The sequence below is a fragment of the Labeo rohita genome, chromosome 2, assembly GCF_022985175.1.
Source record: "Labeo rohita strain BAU-BD-2019 chromosome 2, IGBB_LRoh.1.0, whole genome shotgun sequence".
NCBI lineage: Eukaryota > Metazoa > Chordata > Actinopteri > Cypriniformes > Cyprinidae > Labeo > Labeo rohita.
This window is the reverse complement of record NC_066870.1, coordinates 34,495,964-34,519,975: the sequence shown is the minus strand read 5'-3', so window position 1 is coordinate 34,519,975 and position 24,012 is coordinate 34,495,964. Positions and strand designations below refer to the sequence as shown.

The following is a 24,012-nucleotide window of genomic DNA, read 5'->3' as shown; positions in this document are numbered from 1 at the left end:
TCTTGAGTCTCTGTGCTCACATACTGCTATTTAATGCAGCCAAATTCAATAAAACTGTTTTCATTTATATATTTTTATAGATATTTTGATATATTTTACGGTTTCTTTTGTCAGACAACGGGGTAAATATGAAATAGTGACTGAAACGCGGCCCATTAGGACTACATAACCAGCTCTCGAAGATATTTATCTACACTAAAATCGTGATTCATAATCACGACATTGTCTAATGAAATAAAATACACATACGATTAAGACAATGGCTGTGCTGTGATTTCGGCTATACTTGCATGCAGGGGTGTCGTTAGGGCTAATCATTCGGGGCTCGAGCCCCGAAAGATTTCTCTTTAGCCCCGAATGTTTTGTATCGCCGTATGATTTCCGAGGAATTCACGGAATTTGTCATAGTTTGAATGAATTAATCATAGGTCGGTCATTACACTTTAAACAAATCGCGTTGTGGACTAGTATCTGTAAATATTACGCCGCAAAATACTATATAAATATGAATCCTGCATGTTCTGCATGTTTCTTCATGAATGAATGGTGCAGACGCAGGCGCGGTTTCCTTTACTACACACAAGCGCGCGTGACGCTCCCGGTGATTTCAGCTTCTGCCATACAAAATGCATGAACAACATCTCCAGAACTGCTCTGAGAGTACTTAGTGAGCAGTTCACTGTTTCATTTGAGTAAACAAGGGTTATATACTCACAGAAATGTAAAGGTATTTTACGGAAACCTGTCAAAATAAAAGTTCGGTTTAGCTTGTAGACATTGTGGCAGAAACACATTACAGTCATTCAGTCGAAGGTATGTACCTACAGTACTACAACTACTACTACTGTTGAAAAATTAATAAAACTATGTTACACAATATTTCTCCCATCTTTTATATTTTATTAGTGCACCCCCTTTATTTACCAAAAATAAAATTTAATTTTCATGAATTAAAAGATAAATTAATATTTTATGCCTTTATTTCATAACCAGAAAAATTTAAATACACAACACATCATTTTATAAGGCTGTTGTAGAAATAAATAAAAGTTGTTTTATGCATTTAAATAAATAAACATGCTAAAACAAATCTGGTAACAATAAAATACAAGGTGAGAAAAAATAAAACGCTTCATAGGGCCCTAAACATAACTTAACTCTTGATAAATTGACATTAAATTGTATAAGTTTCATTGTTTTAATTAATTAGACATGTTTTTTGATTAATAAAATGAAATTTAGCCATTAAAAAGGAGTCCAGAAAAGTTAAAACAGAAAAAAAAAAAAAAAAAAATGGGGCCCTATTTTTGCATGCAAATATATATATATATATATATATATATATATATATATTTTAAATGTATTAGTTTATTTGTGTAATATATTTTTGTAAAGTTATAATTTTGTGATAATACTTTGATATGTTTGCTATTTGCAGTGATTACTATTTACTGTTGTATAACAGTAAATAGTAATCACTGCATTACTATTTACTGTAGTGTAACAATGTTGTTTTGTGGCACTGCTTTAACAAAGTATCTGTCAAATGAACTTTAATCGAAAGCACAATATGACTTCGCTCACACGGTGAGTTCATGATCCAATGTTATTAGAGTATCAGAAGAGGGGTCAAGTCAACAACCTTTTTTCTTTGTTTAGTTTGCACACTGAACATGGTTTAACTTATAGCTCTTATTTTTGAACTCTCAAAGTGCACCAGATTAATGAATTTAACTTTAAAATATATCCAATTTTCTCCTGCGGGGCATGCCCCCAGACCTCCCTAGAAGGATCCAGGTTCACCCACCTGTGTCTAACAAAATCTTACGTAATTATGATGTAAGCTCCCATCCACCACTACTAGCCCCTGATGTTTTGCCACCAGCCCCTGATGTTTTCAAATACTAGAAACGCCCCTGCTTGCATGTAAAATAGAGTTAGAAGCAACAGAATATCTTCTTTTATCTGAAAGTGCTGCTTCTCTGCCGCTCACTGAACAGAGCAGACGCAGATAGAGAGAGAGGGAGAGCGCGCGCGCTGGGAAAGCACAACTTTGCGCTCGCGCGGCAGTACCAGAGTGTCTCATAAACTAAATAAGGTTTGTCCAAGAAGTCGCTAGATTTGTCGCTAGGCGCTTTTTCGAAAAAAAAGTCGCCAGGGGGGTCTGAAAAGTCGCTAAATCTAGCGACAAAGTCGCCAAGTTGGCAACAAGCAATCCTTGGTTGTGAAATGCTATTGGCTCTTGGGTGTCTCGTGATCGATTGCGTTATGCTGTTGTGAAATGCCATTGGCTCTTATGTGTCTCGTGACCGAAGTTAGGGAGTATCTTTTTGAATAAGATATGAGCGCGTTAACGGAGCAGGATCATTTTCAGCGATCAAAACATTCTGTTATTCGCATAAGGATATCGTATATGATAGCTTCAGAAGACTCGGAATGCAACAGGACTTGTTTGTAATGCTTTTATAATGCTTGTTTATGGTCAGTTTTTGCAACCTGTGACTGTACTTATATTTGCCTGTTGCGTGTTTTATATTGTTCAGAAGTGGGTTTAGGGCAGGGGTGGGGTTAGGTGCTCCAATTAAAGTATACATTTATATAAAATAATTTCTATTTTTTACATATGCATGCAAAATTAAATTACAGACAAACAACTGAAAACAATGGAGGACCCTGTTCGTCAAAAAGTGACGCTGACGGGGTATCCTAACACCGGTTACGTGTAAGCAGGACGTCAGCAGAGCAGAAGCAGCGCGCAGCCATTTTGCTTTCACACCGGCAGCGTTTGCAGCGCGCACCTGAACGCGTCTTTTGTACAGACTTCACTATAATATATAAAAATATATGTATTACACATTACCTATAGTCAAAAAAAAAAAAAACCGTAAGCAAATTTTTTTTTGTATACATATATTAAATGTACATACAAGTGTCATGATGTCAGCATGACACCTGTTCTTATGGCAACATGTAGTTGTAATAATAAATATAGGCTATATATATAGGCTAATATAATAATTACAAGTAATCAGTAACGTCAGAAAAAAAACAGTATAAATTAAACTTGTTTTGGAAGTTCGGGAAAAAAATATTTTTTATCTTGTTAATTACATAATACTGTGTTTACAACACGGTAGATATCATCAACGTACTTTTTTGGGGTAAAACTGCTATTTTTCCTGTGTATTTTGGCCATAATCAATACATTGCCACTGAAAGCCAGCGTAAGCGGCGCAGCAAAAATAGACTCGGGGCCGAAACGATCGCTGCACTGACGCTTCTGCTCTGCTCCTGCTACGCGCTGCCTCGCCGCCACTGCGGGCGGTGTGAATGCTCTCATTCGTTAACATGGGCGCCGAAAAAATTACGCGCTGCTTAGGTCCTGCTTACGCGCGTCAAAAAGTGACGAGTTGGGAGTGAGAACAGCACAAATAAGGAGCACAGTCATGTAAGATGAACCATAGGAGAGCTGGGTTCGTCTTTCATTCTCTGGAAAGTAAAAGATGAAGAACTGCAATAATCAGTCTATTCATGGTAAGTTTGAAATCTGTTAATAAATAATCAGAAAATGTCAAAAGACAAAGGATAGTTCCAGTCCTTGGTTCTGATTGGTTGAGCCGCGTTCAAAGCCGTTGTAAATTACTCTACAAACATACACCTTTGTTTACATATGTGTGTTGCTTAGCAACCACTTTGTTTGTTGAATAATGTTTGTATTGATATCATTATACTTTATTTGCTCTGTTTTATTTTGTGAAACCTTACCAAGCATATGGAATAACCATTTTATAAAAGCAATAAGCCCCATGAAGCCGTGGTTTACAGTGAATTTATAACAGCTAAGGAGGTTTTAGCTCCGCTTCGTGTCGTGCCTAACAATGCCCCCTAGCTGTTGTAAATTCACTGTAAGCCAAGGCTTCACAGGCCTTATTGCTTTATACTTGTATTCAGGGGCGTTTCTAGGATTTGAAAACATCAGGGGCTGGTGGCAAAACATCAGGGGCTAGTAGTGGTGGATGGGAGCTTACATCATAATTACGTAAGATTTTGTTAGACACAGGTGGGTGAACCTGGATCCTTCTAGGGAGGTCTGGGGGCATGCCCCGCAGGAGAAAATTGGATATATTTTAAAGTTAAATTCATTAATCTGGTGCACTTTGAGAGTTCAAAAATAAGAGCTATAAGTTAAACCATGTTCAGTGTGCAAACTAAACAAAGAAAAAAGGTTGTTGACTTGACCCCTCTTCTGATACTCTAATAACATTGGATCATGAACTCACCGTGTGAGCGAAGTCATATTGTGCTTTCGATTAAAGTTCATTTGACAGATACTTTGTTAAAGCAGTGCCACAAAACAACATTGTTACACTACAGTAAATAGTAATGCAGTGATTACTATTTACTGTTATACAACAGTAAATAGTAATCACTGCAAATAGCAAACATATCAAAGTATTATCACAAAATTATAACTTTACAAAAATATATTACACAAATAAACTAATACATTTAAAAAAAAAAAAAAAAAAAAAAAAATATATATATATATATATATATATATATATATATATTTGCATGCAAAAATAGGGCCCCATTTTTTTTTTTCTGTTTTAACTTTTCTGGACTCCTTTTTAATGGCTAAATTTCATTTTATTAATCAAAAAACAATCTAATTAATTAAAACAATGAAACTTATACAATTTAACGTCAATTTATCAAGAGTTAAGTTATGTTTAGGGCCCTATGAAGCGTTTTATTTTTTCTCACCTTGTATTTTATTGTTACCAGATTTGTTTTAGCATGTCTATTTATTTAAATGCATAAAACAACTTTTATTTATTTCTACAACAGCCTTATAAAATGATGTGTTGTGTATTTAAATTTTTCTGGTTATGAAATAAAGGCATAAAATATTAATTTATCTTTTAATTCATGAAAATTAAATTTTATTTTTGGTAAATAAAGGGGGTGCACTAATAAAATATAAAAGATGGGAGAAATATTGTGTAACATAGTTTTATTAATTTTTCAACAGTAGTAGTAGTTGTAGTACTGTAGGTACATACCTTCGACTGAATGACTGTAATGTGTTTCTGCCACAATGTCTACAAGCTAAACCGAACTTTTATTTTGACAGGTTTCCGTAAAATACCTTTACATTTCTGTGAGTATATAACCCTTGTTTACTCAAATGAAACAGTGAACTGCTCACTAAGTACTCTCAGAGCAGTTCTGGAGATGTTGTTCATGCATTTTGTATGGCAGAAGCTGAAATCACCGGGAGCGTCACGCGCGCTTGTGTGTAGTAAAGGAAACCGCGCCTGCGTCTGCACCATTCATTCATGAAGAAACACGCAGAACATGCAGGATTCATATTTATATAGTATTTTGCGGCGTAATATTTACAGATACTAGTCCACAATGCGATTTGTTTAAAGTGTAATGACCGACCTATGATTAATTCATTCAAACTATGACAAATTCCGTGAATTCCTCGGAAATCATACGGCGATACAAAACATTCGGGGCTAAAGAGAAATCTTTCGGGGCTCGAGCCCCGAATGATTAGCCCTAACGACGCCCCTGCTTGTATTCCTCAAACTTATCAAACCTGAAGTCTGCACAAACACAGATATCTCAGCACTAGAAGCCGTGTAGAGAGAATGAGATGAAAGATGAAGTGAAGGATAAAGGATGCAAGTAGATGTTTTACAGTTTTTAAAAAATCTGTAAAAGTGCAAGCTATATTATCTTGCAAGCTATATTTAAAGAGCGTGATTAAAACAGCAAGGATCAAACACCAGCAAACAACAATGTCCCAAGGCAAAACTGACGAGTAATTCAAACAACAGGTGATGGTCAGGGCAGGCAGCCAATGATCAGAAACCAGGGAACAACACAAAGTTAAAAACACAAAGGCAAGACAAACAGGAAATAAGGCAACATGGAAACGCTTAGAAATGTCCGGTACAGCAAAACAAGACTGAATCCAAAACCACACCCTATACCCGCATTCACAATTCCCTACATTAGGTCACTAATACAGTTAACTTAAAGGAGTAAATGAAAACAAGAGAGTGAATTCAGACACTCTGGAAGGACTGCCACTTTTGCATAGTTTGTGCTGTTTAATAATCATTGGAAACTGACAGTTCCAGTAGTAAGATGAAAAGATTTATCTTTTATAATTTATGGAAATGATGTTTAAACCCTAATTAAACCATTTAATAATAAATCTACAATAAATTTATACCTGTATTGTATTACGCCATATGCTGTGGACAAGCACTTTGTAAAGTGAATGGATAGATGGATGATTCAGCTGCAGGCGCCATCTTCTAGTGGATACGCGGCAATTCATTCAGCATGCAACACTCACAGTGCATTATGGGTATTCTCTAGACATTGACCATACATCAGTTGTACACTTGTTATTGCTGTGCATTGTGGGATTGAATGAGTGTACTCGATAATGTCCATTAATGTTTTGGACACCACTAAAAATGGCTGTTCCCTCAAATAGTGCTCTATTTAAGGGAATATGGGGCGATTTCGGACACAGGGCAAGACTTGGCAAAGAGTGTGTGAGAATGTGCAACTTAAATAGTCCTTCTAATAGGAGGCAGGTGAGTCTGTAATCAGCTCCAGGGCAGAGGGTTATGGGAAATGGAGTCTGGGATAAAGTGGCAAAGGTATAGGATGGAGTGTCCTCTGATGGCGAGTGGGAGGAACAGCAGGGACCGGATTCAAGACACTAACCAACCAAAGTAACTTCTTGGCATTTTTTATTTAATCATATAGTAGTAATAAATGCAACCCAATAAACCCAAGCAACTGTCTGGGAGATGAATGGGAGTACTAACAGATTGCTGGTTACAACTGCACATTTTATTTATTTTATAGCCAACATTAGCATTAGTTAACCTGGACTTAAACAGGTCATTTGAATCAGCATCATCATCTTCTGTATTACCAACGTGTTTACTGCACTGATTACGGGTTTGTTTGGGTTTGATTCAGTCAGATCTTTGGCTCAAAAAGGTAAGATTTCTCTGATGGAACACAGATTAACGCCCTTATTATTAAATTTATTATTAAATTACTCTTAAATTTGATGCACATAATCAAATTACAATTACAAATTGTGAATTCTAAAGAAATGGAAACTGGCAGATAAAGCTGTCTGGTCAGTGTCATTTCAAAGTATAGTATAATAAAAGTTAACTTGTACTTAACCATGTTGGTTCCATTGTGATATTACAGTCTCTTGTTTGAGAATAGCAGTAAACAAATATAACAGCATATAAACTCACAGAGAGAATGATTATAATACATGAAACTATATTAAATGTAAATGATGGAAGTAAAAAACACTCATTTGTAACATCTGTAATAGAAGATGGAAAATCCTTGAAGAGAAATAAGACACAGATGACCACAGAATGTGAAAAAAGGCAATACTCAGTATTGAATTTGACATGACATTTAAAATCTAAATTCTCTAGGAATTGAGATGATCTCTCAGTTGAATCTCACCTCAACATTGTCATAGTGTGTATCCTCAGCCTGACATCTGAATGATCAGAATGTTCACTGCACAGATTACAGGCTGTGTGAAACATGTTAACTTGCATTTGCTTCTCATAATACAGACTGACAGCCTAAGTTTAATACTGACCAGTGTTCTGGATTGAAACTGTCAGATTCAAACATGAGATCATTTAAATAAGTAAACACTTTTATTTTTGCAGCAACAGTAAAGGACCAAACCAGCAAACACTATCACTCCCACAACAGCACACCCAACGAGGAGCACAGTCATGTAAGAACTATAGGAGAGTTGGGTTCGTCTTTTTTTCTCTGGAAAGTAAAAGATGAACTGCAATAATCAGTCTATTCATAGTAAGTTTACTTCTAATCAATAATCAGAAAATGCAACAGATTTGATTTGTGAGATAAAGACTAGCTGTTGAATCAGATATTTACCTTCACAGAGCTGTGTGATGTTTATTCTGTCTTCTTTCCAGCTGACAGCGTTGCTGTGGTTACAGGTAATGGAGTTCTCACTGCAGCCCAGGATGAGAGTGTTGATCCCATTTGATGTCACTTCCTCCGTAGAGCAGCTTTTGTTCTGATATCTAGAGTTAATCATGAGCTCATGAGATCTGCATGTAAAGTTCACAGTACAGGAGTCACCACTGGACCAGTTTAAGTTTACAGTCAGGACAGGAGCCTCCACAGCATCTGAAACACACATTTACTCCAAGATCACAATCACGTTCACAGCAGTGATGCAGCAGTCATTCACATTTAAACACAACACAAATTATAAACATATAGGAATATTATATGAGCAACTACTAGTTTTGCAGTTATTGCAGCAGCAGATAAAATCCTAAAATAAAGACAATGTGCCACAAGCTGGTTTAAATGTGCACATTTATATATTACAACTGAAAAAGTGAAAATATTTCTCTTAAAAATTGTCTTTAATGCAGGGATACATTACATCACACAAAGAATTAGACTCACCTATAACAAATACTCTGTATTCAGCAAATAATTGATTATCTTGTATTGTTCTTGCTGTGTAGAGTCCACTGTCTGTCTTCATCATGTTCTTCAGTATTAGAAAGAAGGTTTCAGTATTAAACTCCACTCTCTTCTCATAAGAACTGTCAGGTAACACTTGTTTTGTTGCAGTTACATATGTAACTATTGCTGATTTGTCTGATCCCCATATGAAAACATTAATCTTTGGTAGGTCTTGTGTCTGTATATCCAGCTGAACAGAAGCTCCCGTCTGCACAAACACAGAGATCTCAGCACTAAACCCTGAGTAGAGAAACACATAGTTCAGAACATTTTACACCTCCGTCTCACTTTAATTCATGTTATGACATGTTCTGGATTGAAACTGTCAGATTTAAACATGTGATCATTTATTTCAGTAATCTGTTTCATTTTTGCAGCAACAGTAAAGGACAAAACCAGCAAACACTATCACCCCCACAACAGCACAAACAACAAGGAGCACAGTCATGTAAGATGAACTATAAGAGAACTGGATTTGTCTTTCATTCTCTGAAAAGTAAAATATGAAGAACTGCAATAATCAGTCTATTCATAGTAAGTTTGCAATCTTTTAATCAATAATCAGAAAATGTAGCTTGTAAATTTAAACAAAGATCAAAGATTTAATTTGTGAGATAAAGACTAGTTATTAATGTTGAATCAGAAATTTACCTTTACAGAGCTGTGTGATGTTTATTCTGTCTTCTTTCCAGCTGACAGCATTGCTGTGGTTACAGATGATGGAGTTCTCACTGCAGTTCAGGATGAGAGTGTTGATCCCATTTGATGTCACTTCCTCCGTAGAGCAGCTTTTGTTCTGATATCTAGAGTTAATCATGAGCTCATGAGCTCTGCATGTTAAGTTCACAGTACAGGAGTCACTGCTGGACCAGTTTGAGTTTACAGTCAGGACAGGAGCCTCCACAGCATCTGAAACACACATTTAAACCAAGATCACAAATCACGTTCACAGCAGTGATGCAGCAGACATTCACATCTAAACACAACACAAATTATAAACATACAGGAATATTATATGAGCAACTATTAGTTTTGCAGTTATTGCAGCAGCAGATAAAATCCTAAAATAAAGACAATGTGCCACAAGCTGGTTTAAATGTGCACATTGTATATACAACTGAAAAAAATGAACATATTACTCTTTTGAATTGTCTTTTAAGCAGGAACAAATAACATCACACTAAGAATTAGACTCACCTATAATAGATACTCTGTATTCAGCAAAGAATTTATTATTATCTTGTACTGATCTTGCTCTGTAGAGTCCACTGTCTGTTTTTTGCATGTTTTTCAGTGTCACAGAGAAGGTTTCAGTGTTAAACTCTACTCTCTTCTCATAATAAATGTCAGATAACACTTGTTTTATTGCAGTTATATATGCAACTATTGTTGTTGATTTGTCTTTTTCCCATATGAAGACATTCATCTTTGGTAGTTCTTGTGTCTGTATATTTAGTTGAACAGAAGTTCCTGTCTGCACAAACACAGAGATCTCAGCACTGAACCCTGAAGAGAGAAACACAGTGCAGAACATTTTACACAAACTCACTTTAGTTTATGTTAAGACATGTTAAAAAAAGATGTAGAACTACACCAGACTAAACATAATGACAAAACATAGGATTACAAAATATCAATTATTGTACTGTAACATTTACTGAGTTTGTTTTTTTACCTGTGTTAGAAAATAGGAGAAGAAAGAAGGATGCAAGCATATCTACTTCCATTGTAACAAACACGAAGACATCTGATGCTGCATTTTTTAAACAGTGTGTTTAAAATCTGTGCATTGACACTCAAGTAGTTTCTTCGTAAATGTCCAACCAACAGCTCAGTTCAGAGTTCGTTTAACAGCAGTCAGAGGAGAATCTGTTTCACTCTGACAAAGATTTCCCTTTTGGCTTCACTCCACTCCACTTTATTTCTGTCAGAGGAAAAGCTTCCTGTATTGAATTCTTTCACAGCCAGTAGTAATAAAACACTTCCGTAATAAAAATAAATAAAATTATGAAATAATGTGCAATTAGACTAAAATATATAAACAGATTACATTTACATTTGTAAAGCAGACAAATGAAGCCACTTACAGGAAGACCATGTAGTATCAAAAAAAAAAAAAAAAAAAAAAATTTAATCACCATAGGTAATGTTTTTTAAAGTCACTCTGCATGAATGCAGAACTATGGCAGATTGGCTTAATGCAAACCCCATTATGAAGCCTTAGAAATGAACAAAACACAAACATAAGTTCACTTTTTTTCAATTTGAGTTCATTACCTGTGTTACTGATGAGGAGCAGAATGAAGGGTGCAAGATGATGATCCACTGCCATTGTAACAAACATCAAGATAGCTGATGTTGTATTCTTGAAACAGCAAGTTGAATATCTGTGCAGTGACACTCATTTTCTTTATAGCTCTTCCACTGCAAACAGATCAGTTCAGTGTTCATCATGGCCGTCTGCTGGACAATTATTAGACTTCATGTAACGGTTACAAAACTGTATGTAAAAAGCAGGCGAATAAGTGAAAGTGAAAGTCTTTTTATCACAGTCAGATGAGAAAAAACAGCTGCATATAGATGAGACTGGAAACTATGAAAAATTAAACAGACACTATTTTGAACCAGTCATAGAAAACATCCAAAAAACAGCATCCAAAAATAGGGAGTTAAAAAAAGACACATTTAAGAAAAACCTGGCCAATAAAGGCAAGTTCAAACAGCACAAGAACAGTAAAATCACTCTGCAGTAGCTGACAGAAAAGTGCCTGTAAATTTCCACAACAGTCATGAAGTCTGATAGTTAAATTAAGACTTGCAACTCCACTGGTGAGTCCAGTTAATCAGTCTGATCTACAGCAGTCATGAACAGATGAAGGTGTTTCCTGCATGGTAGGTAACGGTGGTCCATGTATCTCCTGTCATCTTCTGGGTCAGAGTCTGAAGAGAAATAAAACAAACCATCACAGAATGTCAAGTAAAACAGTAAATATTCAATGCTTAGTTTGACCAGACATTCATCATCTGACGTCTGCTGAATGGTCATTTGAATCTCACCTCACCAGTCTGTATCATCATTTAAAGAACCATCTCTTTCTTACCTTTTATAATCTGAAGAACCTTCTTTCGCCACCAAAAAAAAAAAAAAAAAAAAAAAAAAAACATTTGTGAAACAAAAAGGTTCTTCATATGTTAATGGTTCTTTATGGAACCACAAAAAAGGTTCTTCTATGGCATCATGAAGCACCTTGTTTTTAGTGCACTATTTTAAATGTACATTATGCATCTAAAATCTCTGTGATACATGGTTCATGCACTATAGCCAAAATAATAGTTAATGGATTGTATATGAATTTTATGACTTTATTAAATCTCTATAGCTCTAGTTGCACTTTGTGCACTTTGCATTTCTAAGAAGTGTTTCCAGAAACAGTAGTGAGATAAACATTTTGTCTTAGTTTACCAGAAATTATTTTTTTACATTTTAGTTTTACAGACAAATTAGTTTTCCTTCCCTGTTCTAGTTTTCTTCTAGACAATGATTAAAATGGTATTTTTAGAACTCTTATCATATTGCTTCTGTGTGATAAATTAAAGCATCTGGATAAAAACATCTACTAAATTAATAAATGAAAATGTGCAGATGCTCTGCATAAGATGTAGAATATGACAGATTGATATTTTTTTTTAGAAACACGATAAAGCATTAAATAATGACAAAAGTCTTAACAATTAAAACAATAAATGTTCAAAACCATGTAAACCCTAACCTGTGCAGCAATCACCATAAATATAATCATTAATGAGTATATGAATTAATTATTTTATTACCTGTGTTACTGATGAGGAAAAGGATGAAGGATGCAAAAAGAAGATCTAATGCCATTGTAACAAACATCAGAATCGACATTTGGTTAGCTTCTTCTGACCACAAACAGTGCAGCATTTTAATGATTAAGGTTACCTTCTTTTATTCATTATTTGTTGGATTTGATTTATTCCTGTCAATAAGAAAAACAGTCCTTATTTGAGCCCATATTTGAGGCCATAAACCAGCAACTAAAAGGAGTGTAAAATTTGAACCAGATAGAAAACAGGCAATAATAACAGCAGCTTTAGCAGGTTTTAGCCCACCAGTGTTGGGCAGTAAAATACATGTAATATGGTTTCTGCAATTACTTTTAATTAAATAATCAAATTAGAACTACACCTGTTGCCAATTCTGAAGAAAAAGGAACAGATAAATAAAACTACTTACACTGAAGACAGTGAAGCATCAGTCATCAGCTTGTCACATGCTGAAAGAACTTAAAGTGTGATGTATGAATAGACTTTGTTTCACATTCTTTGTTTCACATGACCCTGCCTCTGCTGGTAACTGTTGTAACTACATCATCCAACTCCAAACAACAACTTTCTCTCCACTGAATGCCATTCAAAAAGATCAGTGTAAAAGACAGCAAAATGGCATCATTAATGGAAAGCTTTGTCCAGCTGTTATTAAAGAACATGATTTGCCTGGTTGGTACCTGTAACAAGTTTAATCACTGACCCACTGAGAAACAAAGGGAACATGAGGAAGGCTGAGAAACACTCAACTATAACATTTACAATGACTTTGACTATCTGTACATTTCAAAAAGTCTTTTTCGGAATATAGACATGATCTGTCAATCATCAAAGTGGACGTGGATCATGTTTGTTGGGGAGTAGTATATTGTATATATAGTATATATTAAAATTGCAATTAACCTGGTTAGTTCCAATTTTAACCATTCAGTTAATTGAAACTAATCAACTGATTTTGTAGTTCCCAAGCTAACACATACAGTTTCTTTATAAGGCAATACACACTGACAAAATTGTAAACAAATTGGGCAAAATTTCAGTTTGAAAAAAAAACAACATATTGAAAATATATAGGGTATGTATGATCTGTAGAGCACTTTAAACGACAAGGAATTCAGGAGACAATGAATATTTGTATGTTGTGAAGTTGTGCCTGAGTGTAAATCTAATGTATGTGTTTCATGTTTCAGTTGTATAATTTGTCATGATGCACTGAAATATGCCAAATTATGCGAGTGTCAATCTTTGGCCAAGTGGTCATGAGGTTGCTGTCATTACTCCCATCCTATAATTAAATAAATCACTATGTTGCAGGTATTAGCTATATTATTAGATGTTATTTTATAGGCTTTAGTGAAAATGGCCAAGTGGAATGAACTGTCCTCTGTAAGCAAGGATGATATTGTTAAAATGGCTAAATCAGTTTTGGTTTTGCTTATGTGCTGGATGTGAATGGTCACGAGGTCCAGAATTATTTAAAAACACACTGGGTCTACTACCATGCAGAATGTAAAGTGCTCTGGCTGGACAAGGAAGGCTAGTAAGCATTCTGACAAAAGGATAGAGGAAGTAGAACAAAAAAATTAAAAGTCTGCTTTGTTTTAAGTTTATAAGTATTTAAACTTAAAAAGGGTCAATTATTGATAGTAAATCATTAAACATTTCCCACTGTGGCATTATGGCCCAGTTACATTGTTACTTTGTTAGTAATGATCATTGCATGTAAATAAAAATGCTTAGCGGTGTTACGTCTCAGCAAAAACACTGTTGTTGTTCATATAAACTTGTGGGAGGAAAAAATAAGTTCAATATTACTGTGTGGAACCAGATATCAGAATTTCACCTGTAATTAAATTACAGCATTAAATTACAAAAAACGAATGGACACTGCTGCACAAGCATTTCTAATACAGCGGCTGAGGGAACTTTTATCAATCTCTCTCTCTTTCTCTCTCTCCCCCTCTCCCCCTCTGTATATATATTTCTCTCCCTCTAAACACACACACACACACATATATATATAAATATGAAGAGAAAGTGAAAAGGGTCCATAGGGACCTGAAAGAGTTTAATTTGTTTACTTTTCTATGTATTTTTCCAAACTCTCTAGAGCTTCCTCTTTTGTGTACATTTTCCATTCATCTGGAATCTCACCATCTCCCTGGAATGTTTTATTGTAGTACCATTCTAGATCTTTCTGAAATCTGCACACAAACCATTTCCAGTAGAGCAGATCACAGAAGTCAGGGGTGATGCTCCAATTAGCATAATTCCAACCTCCTTTTCTGTATTCTTTCCAGGGGACTGCATCATCTCTGGAATTTGGATAAAAATATCGATCACTCACGACTGCTGTTGTGCAGATTTCAACAGCCAAGTTTGTTGTTCTTCTGTAAGACCACCCATTCAGACCAATATTGCGGTGGAAAGGAACACTGTGATCTCCAGGATGATCTTCCATTGTGTTGGTGCAGATGGCTTTACAGAAAGGACACTGAACCCAACAGCACTGACAGAAGTGCTCAATCAAAATCTCATCTGGTCCCTTTCTGCAATTTTCCATTTTTATGTCATTAATGCTTTTAAAACTGTTTTGAAGGTTTATCATCTTCTCCTTCAGACTGTCACGTAAAAGCTTTTCAAGAAAATCCAAATCTTTAATTTCACTGAGATCCACACATGAGTTCCCTGTGAATTTCAACTCATCTGTTAGTGTTGTGGTAAAGCATCTGAACCACATGTTGCCATCTCCTCTCTTACTCTTGACCTCCACTGTAGCTGCTTTCATTGCATTACTAACAATCTGCACTTTTTGTTTTAGATTTTCCTTGAAAATGTTTACAATTTTTTGGTTTTGTTTGGTGAAGTATCTTTTCACTTCATTTTTTATGAAAAGTTTAAAGTATGCTCTGGGATTATGAATATATTTCATGTAATGCTTGAAGTCCTCCCTTTCTGCAAGGAATTTCAGAATGTGTTTCTCCAGATTTTGTCTGTTCTCACATAATGCTTCTATGTCTGACCTCATCTGTGCTGCCAAACTAATAGCAGTTTCATTGTAAACTGCTTGTAGGATGGATGGTTCAAGATTGCTGCAGATGAATTCACTCTGTATGGTTGCTGTCGCTCCTCTGTAGAAATTCATGAAGACATTGCAATACTGAGTTTTTTGCTTCTCAAGATAAAGTCTCGGGTCATTTGCTTCTCTAAATTCTTTGTGGAGATCAGTAAACTCCTGTCTTGCAATGTCACACACATGAAGACTGAGATCTATGGTAAACTCCTTTTTTAATATGTACATTTGACTTTCTGATTGATGTTGCTGTAAAGACTTTTTAACACAGTCTGTTATCTCTTGAATGTAACTATCATTGTAGCCCCGTCTTCCAACTGGTGAATTCTTTGTTATTTTCTCAGTTTCCTGAATAATTTTATGAATTAGATCCCTTATTAAAGACTGACATTCAGCATTAAGGCCCTTGTTGTCTGGTTGCTTTTGATCCCCTTTAAAATATTCCATCCCTGACATCGACGTTTGAGCAGGATACATTACAGTATACTTAAGTGTCATTGTCTTGCTTTTCCAAGAGCTCTTACCAGCTTCCTCTGAAGATGCAGTGTCATCAGAATATTCTGGATCCTTCTTTAGCATAATATAGTCGCAATAATCACTCCGGCGGTCTATCAGTTCATAATCTTTCTGATTTAATCGCTCATGTACAAAAGTCAGTTCATGGTTTTCAGATAAGATCTGCATCACGTCCTCCCAAAAGTTCAAGTCTTCCAGTGGAGGAGTATCTTCGGTCATTTCAGTGACCCATTTGCTCCACATTGTGTCAAACTCCTGCTTCAGCATAAGTTCATCTGTTCCTATATTTCTCAGACTCAAAGCTAGTTCCTTGCTCCGAATGAAAAGTTTATTTTCATACTCTGTCCTTTTTCTATCCAGCTCCTCCCTGGCTTTTTTCTGTTCAATTGCTTCATCCAACCTACGTTTCATTCCCTTTACAAGGTCATCATGAAGATCTTTGATTCTGGTTTCAAATCTACCTCGCCACTGACACAGAATTTCTTTATCTCTCTGCACCTTAAAGTAAGACATCATTGATTTTTCAACTTGATCTTTCGTCTCTCTCATGTGAGCCAACAAGTCATTTTCCTGAACCTTAATGTTTCCATTAGCAATTCTGTTGTAGAATTTGTCTTCAATGCCGATCATGGCACTTCTGAGGCTCCACGTCCAGTCACTGTACATAGTTTCCAGTTTTCTGTACACTGCAATCTCAAGTGTGTTTTTGAAGCTGAACACAAAGTTTTCATTCAGCAATGCATTCCACAGATCATTAATACGCATTCTGAACTGAGACAGTGTAATGCCGTTGGAGTTTGAAGCTTTTGAGAGAATGGTGTCCTTTAGCTCCTGAATATTTGTGCTGTAGTCTGGGTTTGGTGGTGCCATTGGTGGGCTGCCTTCCCACAGCTGTGGAAAATACTTCACATCATTCTGAACGTCAAATGCAATGACGTCACTGAAAAACTCTGTATCACAGTCTTCCTCTTTAGCAGCGAGTTTCGTCATCTCATCCAGTTTCTCCTGCAGTCGTCTCCTTCCCTCCATGTTTTTCTCTTCAGCTGTAACATCTGAAACATTCTGATGCACAAACATGCAGCTTGTATTTAGTTTGATCTTCTTCATCCTCAGAAAGGCCTGAACAACAATCTGAAGAATGTCCTGCATCTCAGCTGCGTTTTCTCCAAAGATGTTGATCAATGTCATATTTCCAAGACCAACCACAAATGTGGCCATTTCATTGTCATGATTTCTTGTTGATCTTCCGACCAGTTCTAGGGCATAAAGTCCCTCAGTATCAATGACCAGAATGTAGTCAAACTTCAGTTGTGTTTTCATCTCCTCTGACACTCTGACCAGCTGCATGAAAGCTCCTCTGGTGCACCTGCCGGCACTGACGGCAAACTGCAGTCCAAACATGGTGTTCAGCATAGTGGATTTCCCAGAGCTCTGAGTCCCTAAAACTGACAACACATAGACTCTCTTGTCTCCCAGTTTCTGGATGAGTGCATCAAGAACAGCAGTAACCCAGATTAGAGGAACATGGGCAGCATCTCCATCCATCAGCTCCAGTGGAAACCCAGAGATCATCATCTTTGCTGCAAGACTTGGAAAAGAAGAGAAGTTAAACTTGAGGTCTTTTTTGTTTTTCTTCACAGATGAACATGATTCATATATCTGAGCGATCTCTCTCAGTATGTGCTCCAAGCCAAAGGTTGCAGATTGTAGTTTCTCAGATACTCTCTCAAGTTTAACTTGTGCAGCAGTCATTTGCTGTGATTTATCATATTTCTTTTTAAGGCTAAGGACTGTTGACCACTTTTCATGATACTCATGAAGAAGGACTGAGACACTTTCAGTGGTATAATCATCCAGTAGGATACCAAGCCATTTCAGAAAATATACCACCTCATTTCCTGCTTGTGAATTCAGTTTTTGAATGAAGATTTTGACAAACTGACTTAGGTTAAACGTTTGCTGCTGTTCACGGATTTTCTGCATTTCTAACTGCTTAGAACTTTTGTTCTTTTCAATGTTGCTTCCCTTATATAATTCTCCTAATGTTGGTCGATGAAGTTCTTTATTCTTCTGGCACCACTGATGCCACAGTTGTCCTTGACAAGGCAGGAATGATTCTTTGATTTCAGTCAGATCTTTATCCTTTAGTAAAGTAATCATCTGCAGTGCTGCCTCTTTTCCTTTCCTGCAGTCATCATCATGAACCTCATCTACTCTAATATTATAGTATTTAGCCATGTCTTCAAGCCTGAAAAAGGAACATGATTCAGTAGACAAGAGACAATTATTTATAGCTCTTCTGATTTCTTCAAACGCAACTGACTGATTTCTGGCCTTAAAACCAATTTTGTATTTCCCTTTCCGCATTTCTGTGAGAGCTGAATCTTTATCAGTAAGAAGGCAGATGAATGGCTTTGAGCCCTTGTAGAAGTTTTGGATTTTGGTCATGCTTTTGTCATTCTTGTCAAGTTGTGGTAAAATAGCAACATTTACAGACGCCATTTCAGTCAGGATATCCAGCTGCGTTTCATGGTCTCCTGCATCACCATGGAGGTTACAGAATGCAACACAATGATTAAATCTGTCTGTTTCCTTTCCAGATGGACAGTACCAGGCGATCTCCACCAATCCATCCATCATCACTCTGGTTCTGCTGCTGCCTGGGCAGTTCCTGTGGAAGAACGTGTTGTGTTTCTCATTAATCAGGCTGTTCATCAGCTGAGACTTGGATAAGGATGCAGCACCAAACCTGAAGAAAGCCACCATTGGGGTTTCTGCTTCGTACATTGGCTGAAATTTGCTAGAGATTTTTCCTGTATCATCTTTCGTCTTCCAGCTCTTGTTAATTTGTCGAAATGTCCAGAGTGGGAACTCAATCTGTTGTGTGAATGGATTGGGTACAAGCAGAGGTAGAGCATATTGGCATTGTGAGAGCTTAGTCACAATGAGCTGCTTTAGAAAACTATCCGCACAATGAAACACGGCCATCTGAACATCCATTAAGTGAACAGAATCTGACTTGTTCATTTCATCAGCTGGTTTGGCAGTTTCTTGGAAAATATCCTCATAGGCATCACCAACATCCTCAAATGAGTCACCATCTGTTTGTTGTGTGTGATATTTTTTATTGCTCTCTTTAACCTCGAGGCCTCTTGCTCTGTAATCCATCATCAGCAATCTTTGTAGAAAAATTTGTGCCAACTCACAAGGCTCTTGGAACTGGGATTGTACAACTGACTGAAGGAAATCAACAGCTCTCAGGAGCTGGTGTTCGCTTTCAAGTTGAAGCCTTTTAATAAGTTGCTCTGCTGCAAGCTGAAAAAATATCACGATACATGTGAATAGAATAATTAGTTAATATGATTTCAAAAGAACCACTACATAGTGGCAAGTGACTGTCTTTATGACTGAGGCATTGAACATATGGTGTGGAATGAGTAGAGCGAAGCTGGTGTTTTCAAATCATTTTATGGGAGCCGATCAACACTCTTACGTGGTGGATTGTAGGACTGACAGTAGAGAAAGTGTTGTTGAATGGCCATGAACATTCAAAAGTTAAGAGCTGCTAAACTTTACTGACATGCCAAACATAAAACACATATGAGGCTTGGGCACATCTACTGGACTATATGCTCATATATCTTTCAGTTCTTACCTTCTGTTTGTGTCCTTCAGTTTCAGTTTGGATCAAGCTCCCAAAAAGCTGTGAATTAGTGTCCCTTAGGTGTAAGCTTGCTTCTCTGTCTGTGCCTTGATTTCATGAAAAAAGAGGCAAAGACTTTACAATAAGGTTTCATTTGTTAACATTAGTTAACTACATTGGTTTACATGAACTATCAATTTACAATACTTCTATGGCATTTGTTAATATTAATGTTAGTTTCACCATTTGCTGATACATTTTAAGATCAAAAATAGTATTGGTTACATTAGTTAATGCACTAATGTTAACTAGTAAGACCTTGCTGTTACCAATTAATTTAGATCTGGAACTTCTTAGAACTTTAATGCCAAAGCCTGGATCTTACTGCATACTATATTCCATTAGTAACTACACTGCATATTCCAGAAAAGTACTGTAGGCTTTTCTAATAGTAAGCAATCAATTAATGGAGTCATGAGAAAGAATCTGTGTTCTTACCACTCTGATATTCACTGTTTTGGTGGTCTCCTAAAGGTTCTTTTAAAGTTGTGTACATCTCTCCGGTGTAGCACTGTTGATTGTTGTCAGTGAACAGACGCTTGATTCTGTCTATTAGTTCTCTCATCTCTGATTGGTTGTTCATGATCTTGCTGCAGGTGTGATATCGTCCTCCACATTTCTCCAGTAGCTGCTCCAGAACAGAGTTGTTCTTCAAGTCATCTGTTATAGTATCACACTCTTCCTCTCGCTCATACGTGAAGAGGGTAATCACAAATGAAAGAACTTGAACACCAAAAAATCTCTGTAGCCATTCAATACCCATTTTATCTTCATCTGTTAACTGACCGAGTCGCACAACAAAGATGAAGGCATGGATTTCATTTTCCTTTACTACTTGATCAACAAAATGATCGAGAGGTTCAAGATCACTCTCCTGTGAGCCAATCATGTTGATCACAGAGACACAATGTTCTGATATCTTCCTCTCTAAAGGAATGATCATAGAACATTTTGCATTTTCAAGTTTTCTTTCTCCAAGTAGAATGTTGTCACATCCAAACTGGACTGCCTCAGAGCTTCCAAATAACGCAACAGTCAAATCAGGATCACTGTGATCTAAATTAAACACCACAGAACTATTCTCAAAAATTCAATAAGAACACAACCACAATAAAAATTAAATATAATGTAATAGTTCTCTGGTATGGTAGCAATTCTCACTTCTTACCCATGTAGCTGTGAGATGAATTCTTGAAATCTGAGGGTTTGGGTGCTAAACTTATGTTTGCATGACCACCAGATCTGGGGTTACACCCCTCTTCTGGTGTCACATTATTCATCGGCTTCACATTATCCTGGAGAAAGAACAACAAATGATCAGTTTCTTATTAACAGTAATGTTTGTATACGTATGCAAGAGTAAAACATTTCTACAAATAAACGCTACTATGAAATTCTGTTTTATTGGTTGAGTTTGGGTCGTAATTTTGTTTAAGTTTTCTCTATGTTTTTCATCATGTGTGTCAGTGGAGGATTATCCATGACATCAGCTAGATCTGGATAATTTACTTGAGGATTGTCCATAATGTCTTCTGGATGTTGATGCGTCACTGAAGGAATCTCATCATCTGGATCTCTTGTTAAGCTGTCCATGACAGGTTAATCTGTGTCTTGATCCACAACTACATGCCTGAAAAGAGAAAAGAGAACCATGTCTGATGGATATGATAGATGCCTCAAACCAAATACAATACAACGTTTCGTATTCAAATTCATAACCTGTCTAATTTTACACATAGACCTACATGCAAACTCAAAAATCACTCTATTGTATTAGTACAACATTTCAACATGTCCCGAAATCCCCCCCCACAAAAAAAAATTTCCTCATGATTATCTCCAAAATTCTAATTCTTAAGATATTCAGGTAGGGGAAACGTCAGTGAACACGATTTGTAAGGCGACATGGAAAATCTGATCTCCTGAAACAATTACCATTACAGTGAGTAGGCCTATATTATACTATAATAATGTGCATTCTTCACGATTTATTTATTCATTGAAAAAATATTTTACAATATAGTAGTGCTGTCACCATACTGTATTTTAACTTCAATATAAAAAAATATTGATATTCAATCCCAAATTTTAATAGGAGGGGGAAATGGTACAACATTAGAGGCATACAATTTTAGATTTTTATTAAAAGATAAAATATGTTTCACAAAGTAATATAACTTATGCTTCCGCAGTCGGTTACGCCTGATGTCTTCCCATTGTGAGATACGGAACGGATGTTAGAAAGAGAACTTAACTTTCCAGGAAATTCCTAATATGGACAAAGACATACAGATATCTCTGTGTCTGAAGATTTGAAGAAGATTTGACGCTTTGACTAATCAAACATTACATTAAACACACGACTGCTAACACGTTTGGTATATCTCAGGTATTTTAATAAGAATAAAGTCTATAATGCAATGCTAATCAACAGAGAATTTAATACAGTACAGAATACTATAAAATAATATATTTTCTGCCTTATTCTGTGACAAGCAGCTAGTTATTTTAAACCCTCTACTTATGTTATGAAATGGGTTTTAAGTGTTTTGTTGCACAACAGGTTTAAAATGCTTCTCATTCCTCTGCAGCGTGCGTGAACTCATTATCGAAGAGAATGAAAATAAGTACAGCTGGTATTTTTATATCGACGCTGCGGAAAAAGAGTAGCCTATTTAAAACAATTGTGTTTTTGACAACACCTAGTATACATATATTAAAATTACTGCATGTGAGTTTGAAAAATCTTTGCCATGTGAACAGACAGACGAAACACTGACAAACTAAACCACCTGTTACAGCTACTGGTATCCATTCAAGCATGCACCTGCTGGTAAAAAAAATAAGCGTGGTTAAATTCTCACTCAGAGAGCCTCTTTGTATAATATAGCTTAACCGCCTCAACGCATACTAACATCTAAGTTAACTTGTTAAACCAATGAAGCAACTACAAACCGAAAGTGTGAGCTACAGACAAAGTTTCCTGTTTTTTTAAAAAAATAGGTTATACTTGACTTTTAAGGGGTGTTGGACAAAATTTCTCAATTGCACCTTTCCGTACTGTATAGGATTAGCCCTTTGTGTAGCCTATGTTAATGAGAAAACATAAAAGTGAGCAGAGCAGGGTAAGATAAAGATCTTTGAGAAACAGCTTCTTACCTGCATATAATCGAGAGTAGAAACTATGAAATCTAAAATAATAATAAAAAAAAAAGATATTACTTTGAAACAACAATACACATTGTAGACTGGCAAATACAACATGTAGGCACAAAATGAATAGACCATTCTGGTGTTTATAAAAACCGATGACGTGTTTTGTGGGCGGGACCTACCTAGTGGCATAATATGACAGTTTTCTGCAGCAGGAGTAAAATGTGAATGACGAAGATATTTGCTACATGAATCATCTGAACGCCTTCTCCAATTATTTTAATGGTTTGCCAGCAGAATACCGTAGACTGTGCTAACTCAGCAAGTTTCCGGATTCGTAGACTCTACACTGGGCTACTCACTGTTGGGTCTATGCATAATATTAAGCTTTACTTGTACATTTGAAAATACATTTCTGTAGCTCTGACTGGTGTTAAATTCAAATTTTCATTAAAGCTAGCAGAGAATGAGGAGTAGTGATGGGTCGTTCTTGAACGATTCGTTCATTTTGAACGAATCTTTGTGACTCGGGACGAACGAGTCGCCTCGGGGAGTGATTCGTTCAGTCGCGCATGCGCAACATCCTATTAGGTTCTGTACTGGAATTAGTTCACCTGTTTTAGAGTCGTTCGTTCACCTTATGGGGCTGTCACGTGATGAACGAACGACTCAAACCCGAGGACTCAAAAGATGAACTAATCAATTCTCCTTCCGGCTCAGACTGCATAGGTTAACATTACGGGGATGTCACGTGATCCCAACAAACATGAGACGTCCACCCGACGTGCAGATCATGTCTATATTCCGACAAAGACGTTGAAATGACGTCGTTTGGACGTCGTTTGCTCAGTGGGATGAACGAACGACTCAAACCCGAAGACTCAAAAGATGAACTAATCAATTCTCCTTCCGGCTCAGACTGCATAGGTTAACATTACGGGGATGTCACGTGATGAACGAACGACTCAAACCCGAAGACTCAAAAGATGAACTAATCAATTCTCCTTCCGGCTCAGGCTGCATAGGTTAACATTACGGGGATGTCACGTGATGAACGAACGACTCAAACCCGAGGACTCGAGAGATGAACTAATCAATTCTCTTTCCGGCTCAGACTGCGTTG

General features: G+C 36.5%; 2 protein-coding genes across 4 annotated transcripts; both read right to left on the bottom strand.

The window, feature by feature from the left end:
- Window positions 1-6,781: 6,781 nt before the first annotated feature.
- On the bottom strand, window positions 6,782-11,475 carry LOC127179313 (uncharacterized). Its single transcript, XM_051132652.1, has 7 exons — window positions 10,873-11,475; window positions 10,271-10,519; window positions 9,793-10,101; window positions 9,247-9,504; window positions 8,533-8,835; window positions 7,987-8,244; window positions 6,782-7,860 (listed from the first exon to the last, which is right to left on the bottom strand). Exons 2-7 carry the CDS (start codon window positions 10,320-10,322, stop codon window positions 7,718-7,720), a joined length of 1,323 nt encoding a protein of 440 aa, XP_050988609.1. The 5' UTR covers window positions 10,323-10,519; window positions 10,873-11,475; the 3' UTR covers window positions 6,782-7,717.
- A 1,819-nt stretch (window positions 11,476-13,294) lies between these two features.
- Window positions 13,295-23,035, bottom strand: LOC127179268 (interferon-induced very large GTPase 1). 3 transcript variants are annotated; one of them, XM_051132603.1, is made up of 8 exons: window positions 22,896-23,035; window positions 22,529-22,566; window positions 21,246-21,366; window positions 20,905-21,031; window positions 20,175-20,792; window positions 19,689-19,783; window positions 16,042-19,348; window positions 13,295-14,759 (listed from the first exon to the last, which is right to left on the bottom strand). In XM_051132603.1, exons 3-8 carry the CDS (start codon window positions 21,327-21,329, stop codon window positions 14,632-14,634), a joined length of 4,359 nt encoding a protein of 1,452 aa, XP_050988560.1. In that variant the 5' UTR covers window positions 21,330-21,366; window positions 22,529-22,566; window positions 22,896-23,035; the 3' UTR covers window positions 13,295-14,631. The 3 variants fall into 3 exon arrangements, with proteins under 3 accessions (XP_050988560.1, XP_050988544.1, XP_050988552.1); XM_051132587.1 differs by having other exon boundaries at window positions 13,295-19,348; XM_051132595.1 differs by lacking the exon at window positions 22,529-22,566 and having other exon boundaries at window positions 13,295-19,348.
- Between the last annotated feature and the right edge of the window lie 977 nt (window positions 23,036-24,012).